The 17,860-nt window shown below is 44.6% G+C and overlaps 1 protein-coding gene across 5 annotated transcripts in view; it reads left to right on the top strand.

The window, feature by feature from the left end:
• Window positions 1-17,860, top strand: part of mgat5 (alpha-1,6-mannosylglycoprotein 6-beta-N-acetylglucosaminyltransferase) — a 108,782-nt gene that overhangs the window by 24,891 nt on the left and 66,031 nt on the right. For all 5 annotated transcript variants that reach the window (XM_078403435.1, XM_078403434.1, XM_078403433.1 and 2 more), the window contains 2 exons: window positions 11,738-11,908; window positions 17,015-17,091. In XM_078403435.1, coding sequence (XP_078259561.1) covers window positions 11,738-11,908; window positions 17,015-17,091 — 248 coding nt within the window. The remainder of the gene's footprint in view (window positions 1-11,737; window positions 11,909-17,014; window positions 17,092-17,860) is intronic.

The following is a 17,860-nucleotide window of genomic DNA, read 5'->3' as shown; positions in this document are numbered from 1 at the left end:
AGAGCAGTAAAGCTTTTAAATTGTGAACTGCACATGCACATTTGTGAAAGTCCAACATTTGAATGCTGTTCAAATGCAGATTTTTTTGACTAGTCCCATTACTACATCATCCCTTATTATAATTCAATCATTCCTTCACACAAAGCTTGTCATATGCCGAGGACGTATTAATTGTTGTTGAGAATTTGTGTAAATCCCATTCATTGGTTGGCCTTGAAGGGGATATGAAAACTTAGTTGGAGTTTTCGATTGTGTTCCTTTAAAAAAAAAAAACAGTTTATTGGGGGGGGGGGGGGGGACAGGGGGGGAATGGTGGCAGATTGGTGCTTTTTTAAAATATATAACTACTTTCAGCTATTTAACAAACTTTACCACGGAATATTTTTTGCATAGTTTTTAATCATGTTTTGAACCTTTTCACAATTAGCTCATGGCATATTTTTCATTATGCAAAGGTAAAAATAGTTTTAATGGGCAAAATCTGAAAATCTACTTGAACTGCAATGGAAAGTCTGACCCTGAAATTTTGATATTAAATGTTAGCTTTCATTTAAAAAAAATATTGATGGTATCCTGTTATTTCATGCAGATAGTCTGCTATAGGGTGGGACGGCGGCGCACTGGTAGAGTTGCTACCTTGCAGCACCAGAGACCCGGGTTCAATCCTGACCATGGGTGCTGTCTGTACGGAATTTGTACGTTCTCCCCATGACCTGTATGGATTTTCTCCGGGTGCTCCAGTTTCCTCACACACTTCAAAGGCTTACAGATTTGTGGGTTAATTGGCTTTGGTAAAATTGTAAATTGTCCCAAGTGTGTGCAGGATAGTGTTAGTGTGCGGGGTTCGCTGATTGACACGGACTTGGTGGACCGAAGGGCCTGTTTCCACGCTGTATCTCTAAATTAAACTAAAATGTGATTGTTGCACTCCTAAGAAACCTCATTGCGGAAATGTTTTCTAAAGACCATTGTGTTAATGGGGAAAAGTGGATTAGGAGCAAAGGTATCGGACTCACAATAACAAAGTTATTTTTTCCACTAGATTTTCAAGCATTAAGGTATTTTCAATAGAAAATAAGTATTATTACTGCAAGTTAATAATATTTAAGGCTTTATGTTACAATGCTCAGCAGAGTAGCATTGCACAAGTGTCAATAGAAGTGATTGCTCGTCAACTTCAGTGGTCACCTGCAATTACATCTATGTTCTTGAGACGATGAACTCTGATTACTGAAGGGAGACTGTTATACCTCAAAGGGAGACCTGTATACCTCAAAGGGAGACCCTTATACCTCGAAGGGAGACCCTTACACTTCGAAGGGAGACACTGGAGATTGCAAGGTAAGAATGTACGTGTTGCATGTGTTACTAGTGTATGCTGGAATCTGCCATGTACTCCAGATGGCTTGAGCGACTCCCTGCGTCAGGCCCTTTGACTTACAACCTTACGTGCAATCCCCCTATACTTCGAAGGGAGACCCTTAAGGCCCTGTCCCAGTTACGTGTTTTTTAAGGCGACTGCCATAGTCGTAGCAGGTGGCCGAAAAAACGGTGACTGGACCCCCCCTACTACAATGTCTACGACAAGCTACAACAACCTACCACCTAGTCGACGTCAAGCTACCAAAAACCGGCGACCCAATCGTCGCAAGTAGAACGTCCACCAACAACCGCACCTACCACCACAGAGGCGACAACCGAAGTCAACCTACGTCCACCTATGACAAGCTATGACCCTGAAGACAACTGAAAACAATTCACGTTTCACTCACTTTCCCTATAAAAGGGGATGTACGGTAGGGTTTCTAATCATTCGGCATCATGATTATTTGAAAGCGATGCCATGAGAAACTGCTCTGAAATACAATAACTTTATACATCATGTTTCCGTCAAAATGTCAAGAATTTCCTTTATTGATATACAAACAAATTTTTTTTAAAGGTTGATAAGAACATACAACAGTGCATACAAAAATATTGTAATAAACTTCAATAAAATTCAAACTTTAAAATTCACACTTTAAACAGAATACAAGTGCAAAAACGTACAAAACCTAACATTTATGGACACATTATACTGATGGATGATCAGATCAAGTCCACACTTGGAATTCGCTGAAGTCAGCACCGGCAACTTCACCAGGTGACAACCTACGACAGCGCCCGTGTCAGGAGACGTCAAGCTACGCTCATTGGCGTCAAACCAACAGTCGCCGAAAATTTTCCAGCCTTCACAAAATCCAGCGACGACCAGGAAAACGCTACAACTCTTTGGAGACTACTCACGACCGTGCCCACGACATCCCGGCGAGGGTGCGGCGACACCCTAGTTGCCTGTAGTCACCTAAAAAATCGCCGAACTGGGACAGGACCTTTATACTTCGAAGGGAGACCCTTGTACTTCGAAGGGAGACCCTTGTACTTCGAAGGGAGACCCTTGTACTTCGAAGGGAGACCCTTGTACTTCGAAGGGAGACCCTTGTACTTCGAAGGGAGACCCTTGTACTTCGAAGGGAGACCCTTGTACTTCGAAGGGAGACCCTTGTACTTCGAAGGGAGACCCTTGTACTTCGAAGGGAGACCCTTGTACTTCGAAGGGAGACCCTTGTACTTTGAAGGGATACCCTTGTACTTTGAAGGGAGACCCTTGTACTTTGAAGGGAGACCCTTGTACTTCGAACGGAGTTTTTTTTCTGCTTGACCATTTTCCAAAGTAGCTAGGTCTCTAGTTCCCAATCGCATTATAACCAATTCAGCCCATGTCATGCGAATACTGTTCCCTAATTTGTCACTCGTGTGATATCCAATTCCTGTTATGGAAACAGGCATTGTAGCAAAAATACGTATATTTCTTAGAGAAGATAATGGGAAAGCCTTGTTGTGATATCAAGGTGATTAATTGCCCCTGTGGCAGAAAACGAGGAGCAATATGATGAAGTGGAGAAATGCAAGAAACTGAATCTGGCGTCGTGCATTTTCACATTTTTATACCTTGTGCCAGATGAGAAAGATGAGGGGCATAGGAAGGAACTGCAGATGCTGGTTTAAACCGAAGATAGACACAAAAAGCTGGAGTAACTCTGGGACAGGCAGCATCTTTGAAGAGAAGGAATGGATGACGTTTCGGGTCGAGACACTTCTTCTGACTGAAGAAGGGTCTCGACCCAAAACATCACCCATTCCTTCTCTCCTGGGACGCTGCCTGTCCTGCTGAGTTACTCCAGCTTTTAGTGTCTATCTTCAGGGGAGTAGAGGGAGTGGCCAGGGTGCAACTTGTCCTTGATTACGCTACTGGCCTTGCTGAGGTATAAATGGAGTCAATAGAAGAGAAGTTGGTTTGTGTGATGGTCTGGGCTGCATTTACAATTCGCTGCAATTTCTTGCGGTCTTGGATGGAACTGTTCATAAAACAAGCTGTGATGCATCCTGATAAAATGCATTCTATGGTGCATCTATAGAAGTTGGTGAGAGTTGTAGGGGACATGCCAAACCTAAGCCTTCTCAGGAAGTAGTGGCGTGGTATGCTTTCTTGGTCGTTGCTTCAATATGGGTGGTCCAGCTGCGGCTTGCCTGCAGTCCGTCTGTCTTTTGTGTTTTTTGTTGTTTTTGTCTCAATTGTAGTGTTAATATGATGTAGTGTTGTATGTTATGTTTTGGGGGGGGGGTGGGAGGGAACGGGAACTGTAACTGTAACATTCTCTCTCCAGAACGGAGACGCGACCTTTGTTCTGTATCGTGTCTCCGTTCCCGTTGCGGCCTACCACCGGCCATGCACCTGGGACCACCTGGGTCTCTGGTTCGCAGAGCCCGCGGTCCGGACTCACCACCTGCGGCGCTGGCTGCCTGCGAATGCTGCGGGAACGGCTGCGACTCGTCTCCGGAGGCTCCGGCGCGGGCCGCGTGGACGTCGGAAGCCCGCAGGCCCCTGGATGGGGGCCGACATCGGGAGCTCCGGCAGCGGCAGAGGCAACGTTTCCCCCTGCCCCGAATCGCGGGGCTTGGGTCGGCCCGCCACGGACCTTTCACCATCCGGCGCGGCCTGAAATAGGCCGCGGGATTTTTTTTCACCGCCCAGCGGGGGCTTCAATATCGGGAGCCCCGACCGCCCCGACGTGGCAACTCCAACAGCCTGACCGCGGGACAAGACGGCAGGGAAGAGAAAAAGACATTCTGGCCTTCCATCACAGTGAGGAGGGACTGAAGGAGACTCACTGTGATGGATGTTTCTTTTTGTTTGGTGTTAGTTGTGATTGTATGTGTTATTGCATTTTTATTGATTAATCTTATTGGTCTTATTGTTCAACTGCGGGTAATGTTTCATTTTACTACACATTTATGTGTATGTAACAAATAAACGACTATTGACTATTGACTATTGTTGGTAATATTGACTCCAAGGAATTTGAAGCTTTCATCCATCTTCACTCTCAATGCAAACTGGGGGTATGTGTGCTGTTTCGCTTCCTGAAGTTGATCACTATCTCCTTTGTCTTGCTGACATTGAAAGGTTGGTGTCTCGACACGAGGTTCTCGATCTCCTTCCTGTACTCCATCTCATCATTATTTGATATCAGGACCACAATGGTGGTGTCATCCACGAATTTGAAAATTGAATTAGATTCGTACATGCCTGCAGTCGTGAGTGTACAAGAAGGGGGCTGAGAACTCATTCTTGTGGGGAACCACTGATGAGGATTATCAGAGGATGATTTGTCCCCTATCCTCACTGAAATCGGAAGTGTCAGTGTTGCAGTTGAACAAAGGGGACGATGAAGGCATGAGAGAGGAGCTGGCCAAGGTCGACTGGAAAGGGATCCTAGCAGGAATGACGGTGGAACAGCAATGGCAGGAATTTCTGGGCATAATCTGGAAGATGCAAGATCATTTCATTCCAAAGCAGAAGAAAGATTCTAAGGGGAGTAGGAGGCAACCGTGGCTGACAAGGGAAGTTAGGGGTGAAATAAAACTCAACGAAAAGATGTATAACACAGCAAAGAGTAGCAGGAAGCCAGGAGATTGGGAAACTTTCAAAGGACGACAGAAGGTAACAAAACGGGCTGAAAAGATGAAGTACGAGGGGAAGCTGGCCAAGAATATAAAGGACAGTAGAAGCTTCTTTAGATATGTTAAGAGAAAAAGATTAGCAAAGACAAATGTAGATCCCTTGAAAGCAAGCACAGGTGAAATTATTATGGGTAACAAGGAAATGGCAGAAGAATTGAACAGGCACTTCAGATCTGTCTTCAAGAAAGACACAAACAATCTCCCAGATGTACAGAGGACAGAGGATCTAGGGGGATAGAGGAACGGAAAGAAATTTGCAATAGGCGAGAAATAGCATTGGGTAGACTGACGGGACTGAAGATTGATAAATCCCCACGGCCTGATGGTCTGCATCCCAGGGTAGTCGGGGAGGTGGATCTAGAAATAGTGGACGCATTGGTGATCATTTTCCAATGTTTAATAGATTCAGGATCAGTTTCTGTGGATTGGAGGATAGCTAATGTTATCCCACTTTTCAAGAAAGGAGCGAGAGAGAAAACGGGGAATTACAGACCAGTTAGCCTGACATCAGTGGTGGGGAAGATGCTGGAGTCAATTATTAAAGAGGTAATAACGGTGCATTTGGATAGCAGTAAAAGGATAACTCCAAGTCAGCATGGATTTATGAAAGGGAAATCATGCTTGACTAATCTTCTGGGATTTTTTGAGGATGTGACGAGTAAAATGGATGAAGGAGAGCCACTGGATGTAGTGTATCTAGACTTTCTGAAAGCCTTTAAGGTCCCACATGGGAGATTGGTGAGCAAAATTAGAGCACATGGTATTGGGAGTGTAATGTTGACGTGAATAGAGAATTGGTTGGCAGACAGGAAGCAAAGAGTAGGAGTAAACGGGTCCTTTTCAGAATGGCGCGCAGTGGCGAGTGGAGTGCCGCAAGGCTCGGCGTTGGGGCTGCAACTGTTTACCATATATATTAATGATTTGGAAGGGGGAATTAGAAGCAACACTAGCAAGTTTGCGGATGACACAATGCTGGGTGGCAGTGTAAACTGTGAAGAGGATGTTAGGAGGTTGCAAGGTGACCTGGACAGGCTGAGTGAGTGGGCATGGCAGATGCAGTATAATGTAGATAAATGTGAGGTTATCCACTTTAGCGGCAAAAACAAGGAGACAGATTACTACCTCATTGGTGTCGGGTTCGGTAAGGGGGAAGTGCAGCGAGACCTGGGTGTCCTTGTACACCAGTCACTGAAAGTTGGCGTGCAGGTACAGCAGGCAGTGAAGAAAGCTCATGGCATGTTGGCCTTCATAACGAGAGGGTTTCAGTATAGGAGTAAAGAGGTTCTTCTGCAGTTGTATAGGGCCCTGGTAAGACCACATCTGGAGTATTGTGTACAGTTTTGGTCTCCTAATTTGAGGAAGGACATCCTTGTAATTGAGGCAGTGCAGCGTAGGTTCATGAGATTGATCCCTGGGATGGTGGGACCGTCATATGAGGAAAGATTGAAAAGACTAGACTTGTATTCACTGGAGTTTAGAAGGATGAGAGGAGATCTTATAGAGATATATAAAATTATAAAAGGACTGGACAAGCTAAATGCAGGAAAAATGTTCCCAATGTTGGGGGAGTCCAGAACCAGGGGCCACAGTCTTAGAATAAAGGGGAGGCCATTTTAAACTGAGGTGAGAAGGAACCTTTTCACCCAGAGTTGCGAATTTGTTGAATTCTCTGCCACGGAGGGCAGTGGAGGCTGTCACTGGAAGAATTTGAGAAGGTTAGATAGAGCTCTGGGGGCTAGTGGAATCAGGGGATATGGGGCGAAGTTGGACACAGGTTGTTGATTGTGGATGATCAGCCATGATCACAATGAATGGTGATGCTGGCTTGAAGGGACGAATGGCCTCCTCCTGCACCTATTTTCTATGTTTCTATGTTTTCTGTTTCTAAACCAAAAAAGAGAGAATAATGGTGAAAAATGTCTAAACTCTTGAGACTTGCGTATGTAACCAAGAGGATAATGGAATGCTGACTTTGGAAGCTACAGGGCTATAATAACTTGAAGTGTACATGTGTGTGTGCGTGTGCGTGCGTGCGTGCGTGCGCGCAGGAGATCATAGGCTCCTCTGATGGCGATATGGATAGCGAGGATGTTTGCCTGAGACTGCAACAAGGTAGTCTGTCAGATGAAAGGTGGAATGCAGCATTGGCAGATGGAATTTAACAAGTGCAAGGTGGTGTATTTGTGGACATCATATAGGGTTATAACAGATGTAGTTAATGATGGGATACTGTAATGTTGATGGACAGGGTTCAGGTCTATGGTTGGGTCGAGTGGTGAAGAAGCTCTGTCACGTGCTTGTTTTCTTGGATCAGTGCATGGAATAGAAAATTCAGGATTAAGTATTACAAATTTACAAAACATTGATATAACTGCTCTTTGAGAATTATGTACAGTTCTGATCACACTATAGGAAGAATGTGCAGGAAGGAACTGCAGATGCTGGTTTAACCGAAGATAGACACAAAATGCTTGAGTAACTCAGCAGGACAAGTAGCGTCTATGGAGAGAAGGAATGGGTGATGTTTCGGGTCGAGACCTTCAGACCGAGAGTCGGGGAGAGGGCGTCTAGAGATATGAAAGGTAATATGAAAACACACACGACTGTGTTCCTGCATTCGACACCAACACCATTGTCAAGTTTGCAGACGACACAACGGTGATCGGGCTGATCACCAACGGTGATGAAACACACTACAGAGCGGAGGTGCAGAACCTGGCAGACTGGTGCTCGGATAACAACCTGTCCCTAAACACCTCTAAGACCAAGGAGCTGATCATCAACTTCCGAAGGTCACGTAATGGGGAATACGCTCCGATCTTTATCAACAGGGGCAGTGTGGAGAGTGTCCAGCTTCGTTTCTGGGCACTCGCATTTCAGAGGACCTCACATGGTCCACTAACACCGCTGCGCTGGTCAAGAAGGCGCAGCAACGACTGTTCTACCTGAGAACACTGAAAAAGTCTGGTCTGCCCCAACAGCTGCTGACGACCTTCTACCGCTGCATCATAGAGAGCATCCTAACACATGGCATCCCTGTGTGGTATCTCAGCTGCACGGAGGCAGAGAGGAGAGCTCTTCAGCGGGTAGTCTATAGAGCTCAGAAGATTATCGGAACATAGCTACCAGCCTTGGAGGGCATCTACGATAAACGATGCCTCAGGAAAACCACCAGCATTCATAATGACTCCTCACACCCCTGCACCAGTCTGTTCGAACTTCTACAATCTGGCAGACGCTACAAGGCCTTCTACGCCCGCACCTCCAGACTCGGGAACAGCTTCATCCCCAGGGCCATAGTTGCTCTGAACCCGTCCTGCTGAGTCGGATGGTCACGTCGCACAGCGACCCGGCACAGACCTATTTGAACTTTATTCTGTTTTAAAATTGTTTCTAATTTTGTTTCTCTGGGTTGTCTAAATTTATGTTGATTAACTAATTAATTTATTGCATCGTATGGAAGTCGCATTCCCAATCTCGTTGTACCCCTGTAAATGACAATCAAGATGTATTGTAAGGTGTGAAAACGGCAGATCAAAGCAGATGAAGTGAAGGAAATGTAGAATGGTTCATTGTCAGCTGATGGGAAGGTGACAATGAGGCAGACGATCAGTAATATTTAATCAGAAGGACAGTATAACAGTCGGAGAACTAGGATGAGGAAGGGACGGAGAAAGAGGGAAAGCAAGGGTTACTTGAAGTTAGAGGACGAATGTAGTACACTGGAGAGGGTGCACAGAATACTCACCAGAACATTGCCTGGATTGGAGGTCTTTAGTTATGGAGATTCTCCGTGGATTGTCACCTTGTCGTGGTGGAGAAGCTTGTGTGGTCCTGAGATCCTAAGAGTGATGCCGTCTGGAGCTATGCTCCTGGTAGGGTCCCCCATGGCAGTAAGGTTGAGGGGGAGGTCCCTGACAAAGAGTAATCCAACCAAGACCTCAACGGTGAAACAAGCGGACGATGATGGCTGACTTTAGTGGAGCGTCACAATGGCTGGGAAGGCGGATGAAGGTTGCAGTGGGCAGATGCTATAGACAGGAAGGTAGATGCTCCTGCCCCCACGAGTCTCGGGCAGATGAGGCTTGTCAGCCTGGGAAGGCAGTCCATCTAGGAGAGGGAAAAAAACTCTGATCTAACACCTCCACTGCCTTGTGGCCAAATCCAGTCATGAAAAAAGCTCCAGGAGTAAACCACAAGAAATATCCGGAGTTGGAGTCCCTAAGGCAGTTCGTCGTTGTCTACAACCTCGTTCTGGCAGCTCCTGCGACGGCGCTGGTGCCAAACTGTAATGGCTCTGCTGTTCCTTTGGATCGATCAGCAACATGGAGAGGGGGGACGTGATGCATGGGCAACAGCCTGTCCTTCATATGACATCGCCCAGGCTTGCATCCGACCACACATTGACGCTGCTCCAGCCGAGGTTTGGAGCAAGCAGCCAACAACCAGGATGCATCACCCATGGTCAGCCATGACCAAGGGGGGCCTTAACTTAACTTAAGTTATGGAGAGATTGAAAAGTCTGGTCGTATTTTCCCTGGTGCAAAGGAATCCGAGGGATGACCTGATAGTAAAATGTGGGGGGAAAGTCCTAAATGAGTGCTACTGCACATCAAACAAGCTGATGTAAAGTTGGGCAGCATGAGAGACGGATGGATGTTCTTAGTAATAATACAAATAAATGTTTTGTAGGTTTTCTGAAGGTCCACAATGACTTGGCTTTGAAATGTTGCAAAGCAGAGAAAGATGGAGTCCACTGCTTTGGAATGAAGTTTCTCAATGGGACCAGACTATCTCTTGATCTTTTCATTATTAATTCAGAGAAAATTACTGGGTGTCCAGAACTTTTAATTCTTCATCCAATGTTGATCTTGGGAAGATATTAACCAATGGTGATTCTTTTTGGAAGAAACTGGTAAACTAATCAAGCTATCTAGTGAAGTTATTTCCACTCTTTATTGCATCGGAACTTGCTGGATTTGGGCTACATAACATTGGGGAATGGGCATTGTTCCCAAGTTAGGACAGTGTGTAAGATGTAACCAGAGCCTGCAGTTAATTGTGTTTTTGTACTGATGTGTCATTCCACATCATGAGTTTAAGAGATGCTGCTACTAGCCCATGCACCCACATTTGTTGTACCCAAAGCAAAGTCTTTAATCCTAAATACACATGGGTATTGACTTGGAATTCTTTACGTTGAGATCAATGTAAAATGCAGTTCACCTTGGGTGATATCGGAGAAATGGAAAATTGGTTTCTTATTGGGTGAGGTTTTGCAGTAGTAATATGAAAGCAAGATATTTCATAATTGTTTTTGAAGCATAAGTTGGCTGAAATATTGAATTTCCTATCGATTCACCTTGCTTTCAACTCCAAATGTAAAATTAATCACTTGAATCAAAGATTTTCATAAAATATTCTGTCATTTTATTTAATTCGGTACTGTTTTGGAGTTTAATTGATTTTCTGAGCTATAGTTATTGCATAACAAGTTATCTGGTCCTAATTTTTTTCTATCGTAATATTTTAATGGATTACATTATTTTACTTTATTAAATGTTGGCTGATAGGCTTATGTCACTAAAATTTAGAAATGTAAGTGAACTTAACTGAAATGTGCAAGATTCCTGACGGGGTAGTCATTGTTTAAAGATAACGGTTACCCATTTAAGATGGATGGCGAAAGATATTTTCTCCAAAAGGGTCATGAGTCTTTGGAGCTCTGTTTCCATTGTGCTTTCTAGAGATTTTTTGGATATTTGTAAACAAAAGAGTGAAAAATTATTGTAGTCTGCTAGGATTGTGGAATTGAGGTTGTCATTCGGATCAAATGTGACCTTGTTGAATAGCAGAACAGGGCCGTGGGCTTCAATGGCCTACTTCTGTTTTTAATTTATATATTCAAAGTGAATTGTGATGTTTGTAATCATCCTTCAGTTCAATTGCAGCTATGAGCCGGTAAATATGTCTTAAACATGAAGAACCCCATCATAAAACCCAGAGTTTTAAAATCTGTAATATCACGGAAATTAGAAAAATTTGGGAAATAAATTTTATTTAAACTTTGTTAAAGGAGGTGAGACTCTATTCCCAATCTTTTTTTCCTGCAAATAACCTTTAAAGCATTCCAGTATTGGGTATACTGGTTGAAGCTTCGTTATGGCTGAGGGAAAACTATGCATCCTTGTGCAGCTCCCATTGGTAAACAGTTTGCTAGGTTAACTTTCTACATCTGAGCTGATATGTCGAGACACAACCCGTGGGTGACAAGTCAGATTGATAGGGTGAATGCATATTGATAGCCTACTATGACTGGCTGCTGAGCCAGTTTACTGAGATTACAGCTGACATAAGCCAGGAATTCTCCATTAACAACGTGTTGAAAAAGCAGTTCTTCCCACAGGCTTCAGAAAGTGTTTTTTTTTTCATGGTAAACATAAAGTTCCATGCTTGCACCCTGCTGCATAATCTGAGCTATTTTATCAATGGAGAACATTTTAAAATAGTGGCATGCTTTGTGTTTGAAGTTAAATTTCACATTTTCAAAAAAATAATACTGTGTGAACAGAGCCAGTGTACAAATGATTATTAAAAACTTTAATGATCAAGAAATTATAAGTGTGGTAAGTTCTATAACAGTTAATGACGTTACTATAATTATATTCTCCAGATTTGAAGAAGACATTGGCTGTTCTTCTTGACAACATTTTGCAGCGACTTGGAAAATTGGAGTCCAAAGTAGACAACTTGATTATTTCAAATGGGACAGGAATAAACTCTACAAATGCTACTGCTACAGTGATCCCCAGCTCTGGGACAGTAGAGAAAGTTAATGTAGCAGGTAAGCGTATAATTTTCTTATGAAACACAAGGGGGTCTTCAGTCTATCAGGTCTAGGCCAGGTTCCTATTATGTCCATTTCATGGTGGTCATTCAATGTATTTTACTTGTATTCATATCAATTCCCCATGGTTCCTTTGCAATACCTACACTAAATCATTTTCAACATCAACATTTCTCATTACTGCCAGTTTAAAAAAAAAAAAAAAAATGTTCTGCACTCTAAAATGGACACTCCTGCCATGTTCTTTCTCACTCCATCGGTCAATCCAGATTAGTCAAACATGATTTTCCTTCCATAAATCCACGATCAATCATCATATTTTCTGTTCCCCCGGCAACGCTACCTGTCACGTATTACCTGGTCTGCGCGCCACAATCACAATTTTGGGAAGACTGTACCCAGACCTTTCCTGATTCTTCCTCCACCAATTCCACTTCCTCGGTCTTCAGAGGGTCCGACACTGCCATAGGTGATCCTCCTTGGCTCAACGGCCGAGAGTTCAGATTGCTCACGGCTTGCTGCAGGACTCACAACCACCCCTGGAGGGTGTGCATTGGTGTCTTAGTTTAGATATAGCGCGGAAACAGACCCTTCGGCCCACCGAGTCAGTGCCTACCAGCGATCACCCTGCACATTAACGCTATCCTACACACACTAGGGACAATTTACACAGACACCAAGCCAATTAACCTACATACCTGTGTAAGAAGGATCTGAAGATGACCTACATACCTATACGTCTTTGGAGTGTGGGAAGAAACCAATATCTCGGAGAAAACCCAGGCGGTCACGAGGAGAACATATAAACTCTGTACAGACGGCACCCGTAGTTGCTGCAATCCTTTTACTCTGCCGTCCTGATCGGTGTGGCTGCAGGGGTGCACCATCAATATCCTGAATGTTGTGGGAGTGGCCCCGATATATAATTAATTTGGCTAATTTGACCCCATGAGCCTATTGGGCATCCTCGGTGCTTTATGTGTTGGCAAACCTTGCAGTTAGTAACTGCCGTTTTTGCTTCATCCTGTGTTAGTGCCGCCCCACGTGCTTTGGCCCATTTCCTAGCTCCATAAAAGGGGAGGGGCCTTGCAACACGTTCTTTGCACTCGGAGGAGGGGGTAACAAGCACTGAAGTAGTCACAGGGGGCCCCCTTCCAATCAACACCCGAAGGGTGGTTTCTTGGGAAGGGGTGAGGGTGCCCCTAGCCCTTCCACTAGCACCCTCAGGCTGTGTACCTTCCTGGGATCTCCTGGGACTATTGTGTGTTCCTTCCTGGTGTCTACTAGGGCCAACCAGCGCTGTACATTTTTCCCACCCCGTTGTACTGCAACGGGTATGTTTGGCCTCTGGTCTCCTGGCTGGGAAAGGCCTGCTGAGTACCTCTGCCAGGGGAGCTAGCCACACGCCTACAGAAGCAGGAGAGGGGGTCCTCATCCCTCACCACCTCCACCGGTTGATGCGGCCCCATGGGTATCGCGACCGACCGTCTGAAGGGTGTCTGGAAAAGAGTCGAGAGAAGACCCCCATTCCTCTTTCCGGGTGGTGTTTCTTTCTCCCTAGACTCGCTCGTCCTCTCCTGACTGATCTTTCCACAAAGCCTAGAGGGCGGGAGTAGATATCCCATCCTCCTTCTTAGGGACCCCGTCCCTCAATAAAGCCAAAAACATCTCCTTACAGCTGAGATGGAATGTCCCCCGGTCCCTGCTTCTACCATGTTCCATCTTACGCACCCGGCTACTGTGAGGTCCTGTCATGTGTTCTAGCCCCTCCAGGAGAACTAGAGCCTCCCCCACAGATTTGCCCACACACGGTCCCAGAACGGGCAGAAGTATACCCTTCAAGTGGGGAGCTGCCGTTTTCGCTAGGAATCCTACCGTAGTGGAGGTTAGCATTTGCTCCTCGGGAAATCCAAGCTGCCCATTATAGATGCCAATGATGAGGGCCCACTGTCTACGAACACTGCTCCCCTCCACTGTGGACCACTCCTCTCTAGCCTTCAGCTCCCAATCCAACAAAGAGTGGAACTTTCTCACGCTGCCATAAACTACACTCTGCTCCTCTGTCTGACAGACAGAAAGCAAAGAGTGGGGATAAATGGGTCCCTTTCGGAATGGCAGGCAGTGACCAGTGGGGTACCGCAAGGTTCGGTGCTGGGACCCCAGCTATTTACGATTTACATTAATGACTTAGATGAAGGGATTAAAAGTACCATTAGCAAATTTGCAGATGATACTAAGCTGGGGGGTAGTGTGAATTGTGAGGAAGATGCAATAAGGCTGCAGGGTGACTTGGACAGGTTGTGTGAGTGGGCGGATACATGGCAGATGTAGTTTAATGTAGATAAGTGTGAGGTTATTCACTTTGGAAGTAAGAATAGAAAGGCAGATTATTATCTGAATGGTGTAAGTTAGGAAGAGGGGATGTTCAACGAGATCTGGGTGTCCTAGTGCATCAGTCACTGAAAGGAAGCATGCAGGTACAGCAGTCAGTGAAGAAAGCCAATGGAATGTTGGCCTTCATAACAAGAGGAGTTGAGTATAGGAGCAAAGAGGTCCTTCTACAGTTGTACTGGGCCCTGGTGAGACCGCACCTGGAGTACTGTGTGCAGTTTTGGTCTCCAAATTTGAGGAAGGATATTCTTGCTATTGAGGGCGTGCAGCGTAGGTTCACTAGGTTAATTCCCGGAATGGCGGGACTGTCGTATGTTGAAAGACTGGAGCAATTAGGCTTGTATACACTGGAATTTAGAAGGATGAAGGGGGATCTTATCGAAACATATAAGATAATTAGGGGATTGGACACGTTAGAGGCAGGAAACGTGTTCCCAATGTTGGGGGAGTCCAGAACAAGGGGCCACAGTTTAAGAATAAGGGGTAGGCCATTTAGAACGGAGATGAGGAAGAACTTTTTCAGTCAGAGAGTGGTGAAGGTGTGGAATTCTCTGCCTCAGAAGGTAGTGGAGGCCAGTTCGTTGGATGCTTTCAAGAGAGAGCTGGATAGAGCTCTTAAGGATAGCGGAGTGAGGGGGTATGGGGAGAAGGCAGGAACGGGGTACTGATTGAGAGTGATCAGCCATGATCGCATTGAATGGCGGTGCTGGCTCGAAGGGCTGAATGGCCTACTCCTGCATCTATTGTCTATATCATATTATTTGCTCCATAGGTGTTTGTGAGGCCCTCTAGTGCAGACACCCCCCCCCCCCCCCCCCCCCCGTAACCCACATCCTTAATAGCCAGACCGCTAAGGATTTGCCTGTCCTTTGGTGGAACCAGTCCCCCAATTCTACTAGTGCTTTATTTGGAAGATCCCAGGTAGTGACAGTGGTACCCCCCTCTTCCTCCCCTTTTCTCGTGTTTTCGACCAGGGTCGTCATGCGAGTCGGCTGGGACTGCTTCACTTCCCCTCTTTTATCCGAATAGGGGACCAATGGGACGAGTGGTGCATTTGGGGCCGGGGGAATTACTGGACCTTTAACTAGGAATTCCTGTCGGTCGTCACACCATATGTCCCCATCTCACATCTCCGGGTCCTCTCCCCTTTTTACCAAGGCACGAACCTTGACGGTGTCTGGAATCCAATTGAACCTCCGGGCCGTGTCTTGTTTCACCTTTATTAACTTACAGACCATATCTACATTTTTATCCTCCATTTCTTGGGCTCGAGTTTGTACCCAGCGAGCGGATTCGGCCATAGTTATGCACCATTGATTTAATTGTTCTAATTTTTGTTCCAATTCAATTATTCGTTACTATTCTGATTTCATGGTCTCAATTATTGGTTCTTAATTATGGTGGCTAGAAACCAGAAAGCTCCCCATTGACTCCCCCTTTTATCGGGAAATCTACAATCCCGCAGAACCGAAACGAGATGGTAACCCAATTTAACATGTTTAGGATCGGTTTTGTCTGACCAATCGACCGGCGTCCCGTGAGCCGCCAGGAAATTAGCCAGAGCCCCAAATCCATCTGTATTGTCGGTTCACCTCGAAATACGGTACTCTTCTGGACCGTTTGGTTTCTATTTACCAAATTTTCCTATTCTATTCGTCAGATCCTGCTGACTACGCCAATTGTCTACGCAATTCACAGACAACTGTGCAGACCTTCATAATTTATTTTGCATTCCTAGTTTTAGATCAAACTATTTTGCTTCTGAATAATATAACATTTTATCACATTGTAAACCCTTTCCATAGAGGTCTCTTTACAACATGGAGATTTAATTATCCTTTTGCATAATATATCTAAGCTATTCATTGCCTCAATGTATTGATCTTGCAAACTATCTAAAATTTTCTAAGAGTTTATGCTCTACCTTCTTGCTACTACTTTGACTTGTGGGAATACCTACACTGTAAGATGGCTCACTTCTATCATCATTGGTACGGTTATTAACTGCTGTTGGCATAAAGAAAGAAAGTTTAAAAAATCAGTCTGAAGAAGGGTCACGACCCGAAACGTCATCCGTTTCTTCTCTCCAGAGTTGCTGCCTGTCCTGAGTTACTCCAGCATTTTATGTCTATCTTCAAAGAAAATTAAAAAGTTGACTTACCTTTGCCCAAGACTGCAAGAACATTCATTCAACGGTCAGATAAATGGAACATCTTAAGTTGTTCCCTATTCCATCCTTAATTTAGCAATCTGCACCTCCAGAGAGATTGAGCAACTTTTACAAAAGACTGCAGCAATTTGATTCCATATCCTCCACAAAAGGCTAAAGAGTTCTTATAAAGTTGATTTTTCTCTTCTATATTGATGAACATTTAACTTTCCCCATTCATGCTTAACTAAAGCTTTAGACATGAAGGTTAATGACTAATTAACCTTTCCTCTACTTAACATTGGAGAAAATGTTATCATACTTTTGTGTTTAGGCTTTAAGTTCATCAGTTTAGGAGTACAAGAAAATGGCTGTGTGACGTTTATTTAAAAACTGATGATGTTTTATTTAAATGTAGACTGTTAGTTTGACTGAACACATTCTTGTCATAAGATTTTTAAAGATGGAAAGCAGTGTAAAAGGAACAGCTGCATGGTTTGTAAGTCCTCTACCCAACCCTCTCCTACAACTTTGAATTGAACATTCTTCTTCTGTCTCTGCAGATTTAATTAATGGTGCCCAGGAGCAGTGTGAATTGCCTCCTATGGATGGCTTCCCTCATTGCGAGAGCAAATTGAAGGTAATCTTAATTTGTGGGATATTGTTCTATTATTATTATTTATTAGATTTGTAGAATGATTACAAAATTGGAGGCTATTTTCCAGAGCAACTCTTTAATTCCACCCACCTACCTTTTCACCTGTCAATATTTTTCCAGAGAAAGACACAAAATGCTGGAGTAACTCAGCGGGTCAAGCAGCAACTCTGGAGAACATAGATAGGTGATGTTTCAGGTCGGGACCCTTCTTCAGACTCCTTGCAGAGGTGGGTAGGAAAGAAAGCTGAAAGATATGAAGGGGCAGGGCAGTGCATGGTCGGTAATAAGTGAACACATGTGAGGGTTTTTTTATAGGCAGATTGTTGGACAAAGGCTAGAGTTGAATAGACAGGTGTGATCCCAAAAAGATAAAGTTGTGAATTTAGAAACATAGAAAATAGGTGCAGGAGTACACTATTTAGCCCTTTGAGCCAAAACCACCATTCAATACGATCATGGCTGATCATCCTATATCAGCACCCCGTTCCTGCTGTCTCCCCATATCCCTTGATTCCGTTGGCCCTAAGAGCTATATCCAACTCGCTCTTGAATACATCAAGTGAATTGGCCTCCACTACCTTCTGTGGCAGAGAATTCCACAGATTCACAACTCTGGCTGAACCATTTTTTCCTCATCTCAGTCCTAAATGGCCTACCCCTTATTCTTAAACTGTGACCTCTGGTTCAGGACTCCCCAATATCGGGAACATTTTTCCTGCATCTAGCCTGTGCAATCCCTTAATAATTTTAT

Source organism: Rhinoraja longicauda, chromosome 8 (assembly GCF_053455715.1).
Source record: "Rhinoraja longicauda isolate Sanriku21f chromosome 8, sRhiLon1.1, whole genome shotgun sequence".
Classification (NCBI taxonomy): Eukaryota; Metazoa; Chordata; class Chondrichthyes; order Rajiformes; family Arhynchobatidae; genus Rhinoraja; species Rhinoraja longicauda.
This window is presented reverse-complemented; position numbering and strand designations above follow the sequence as displayed.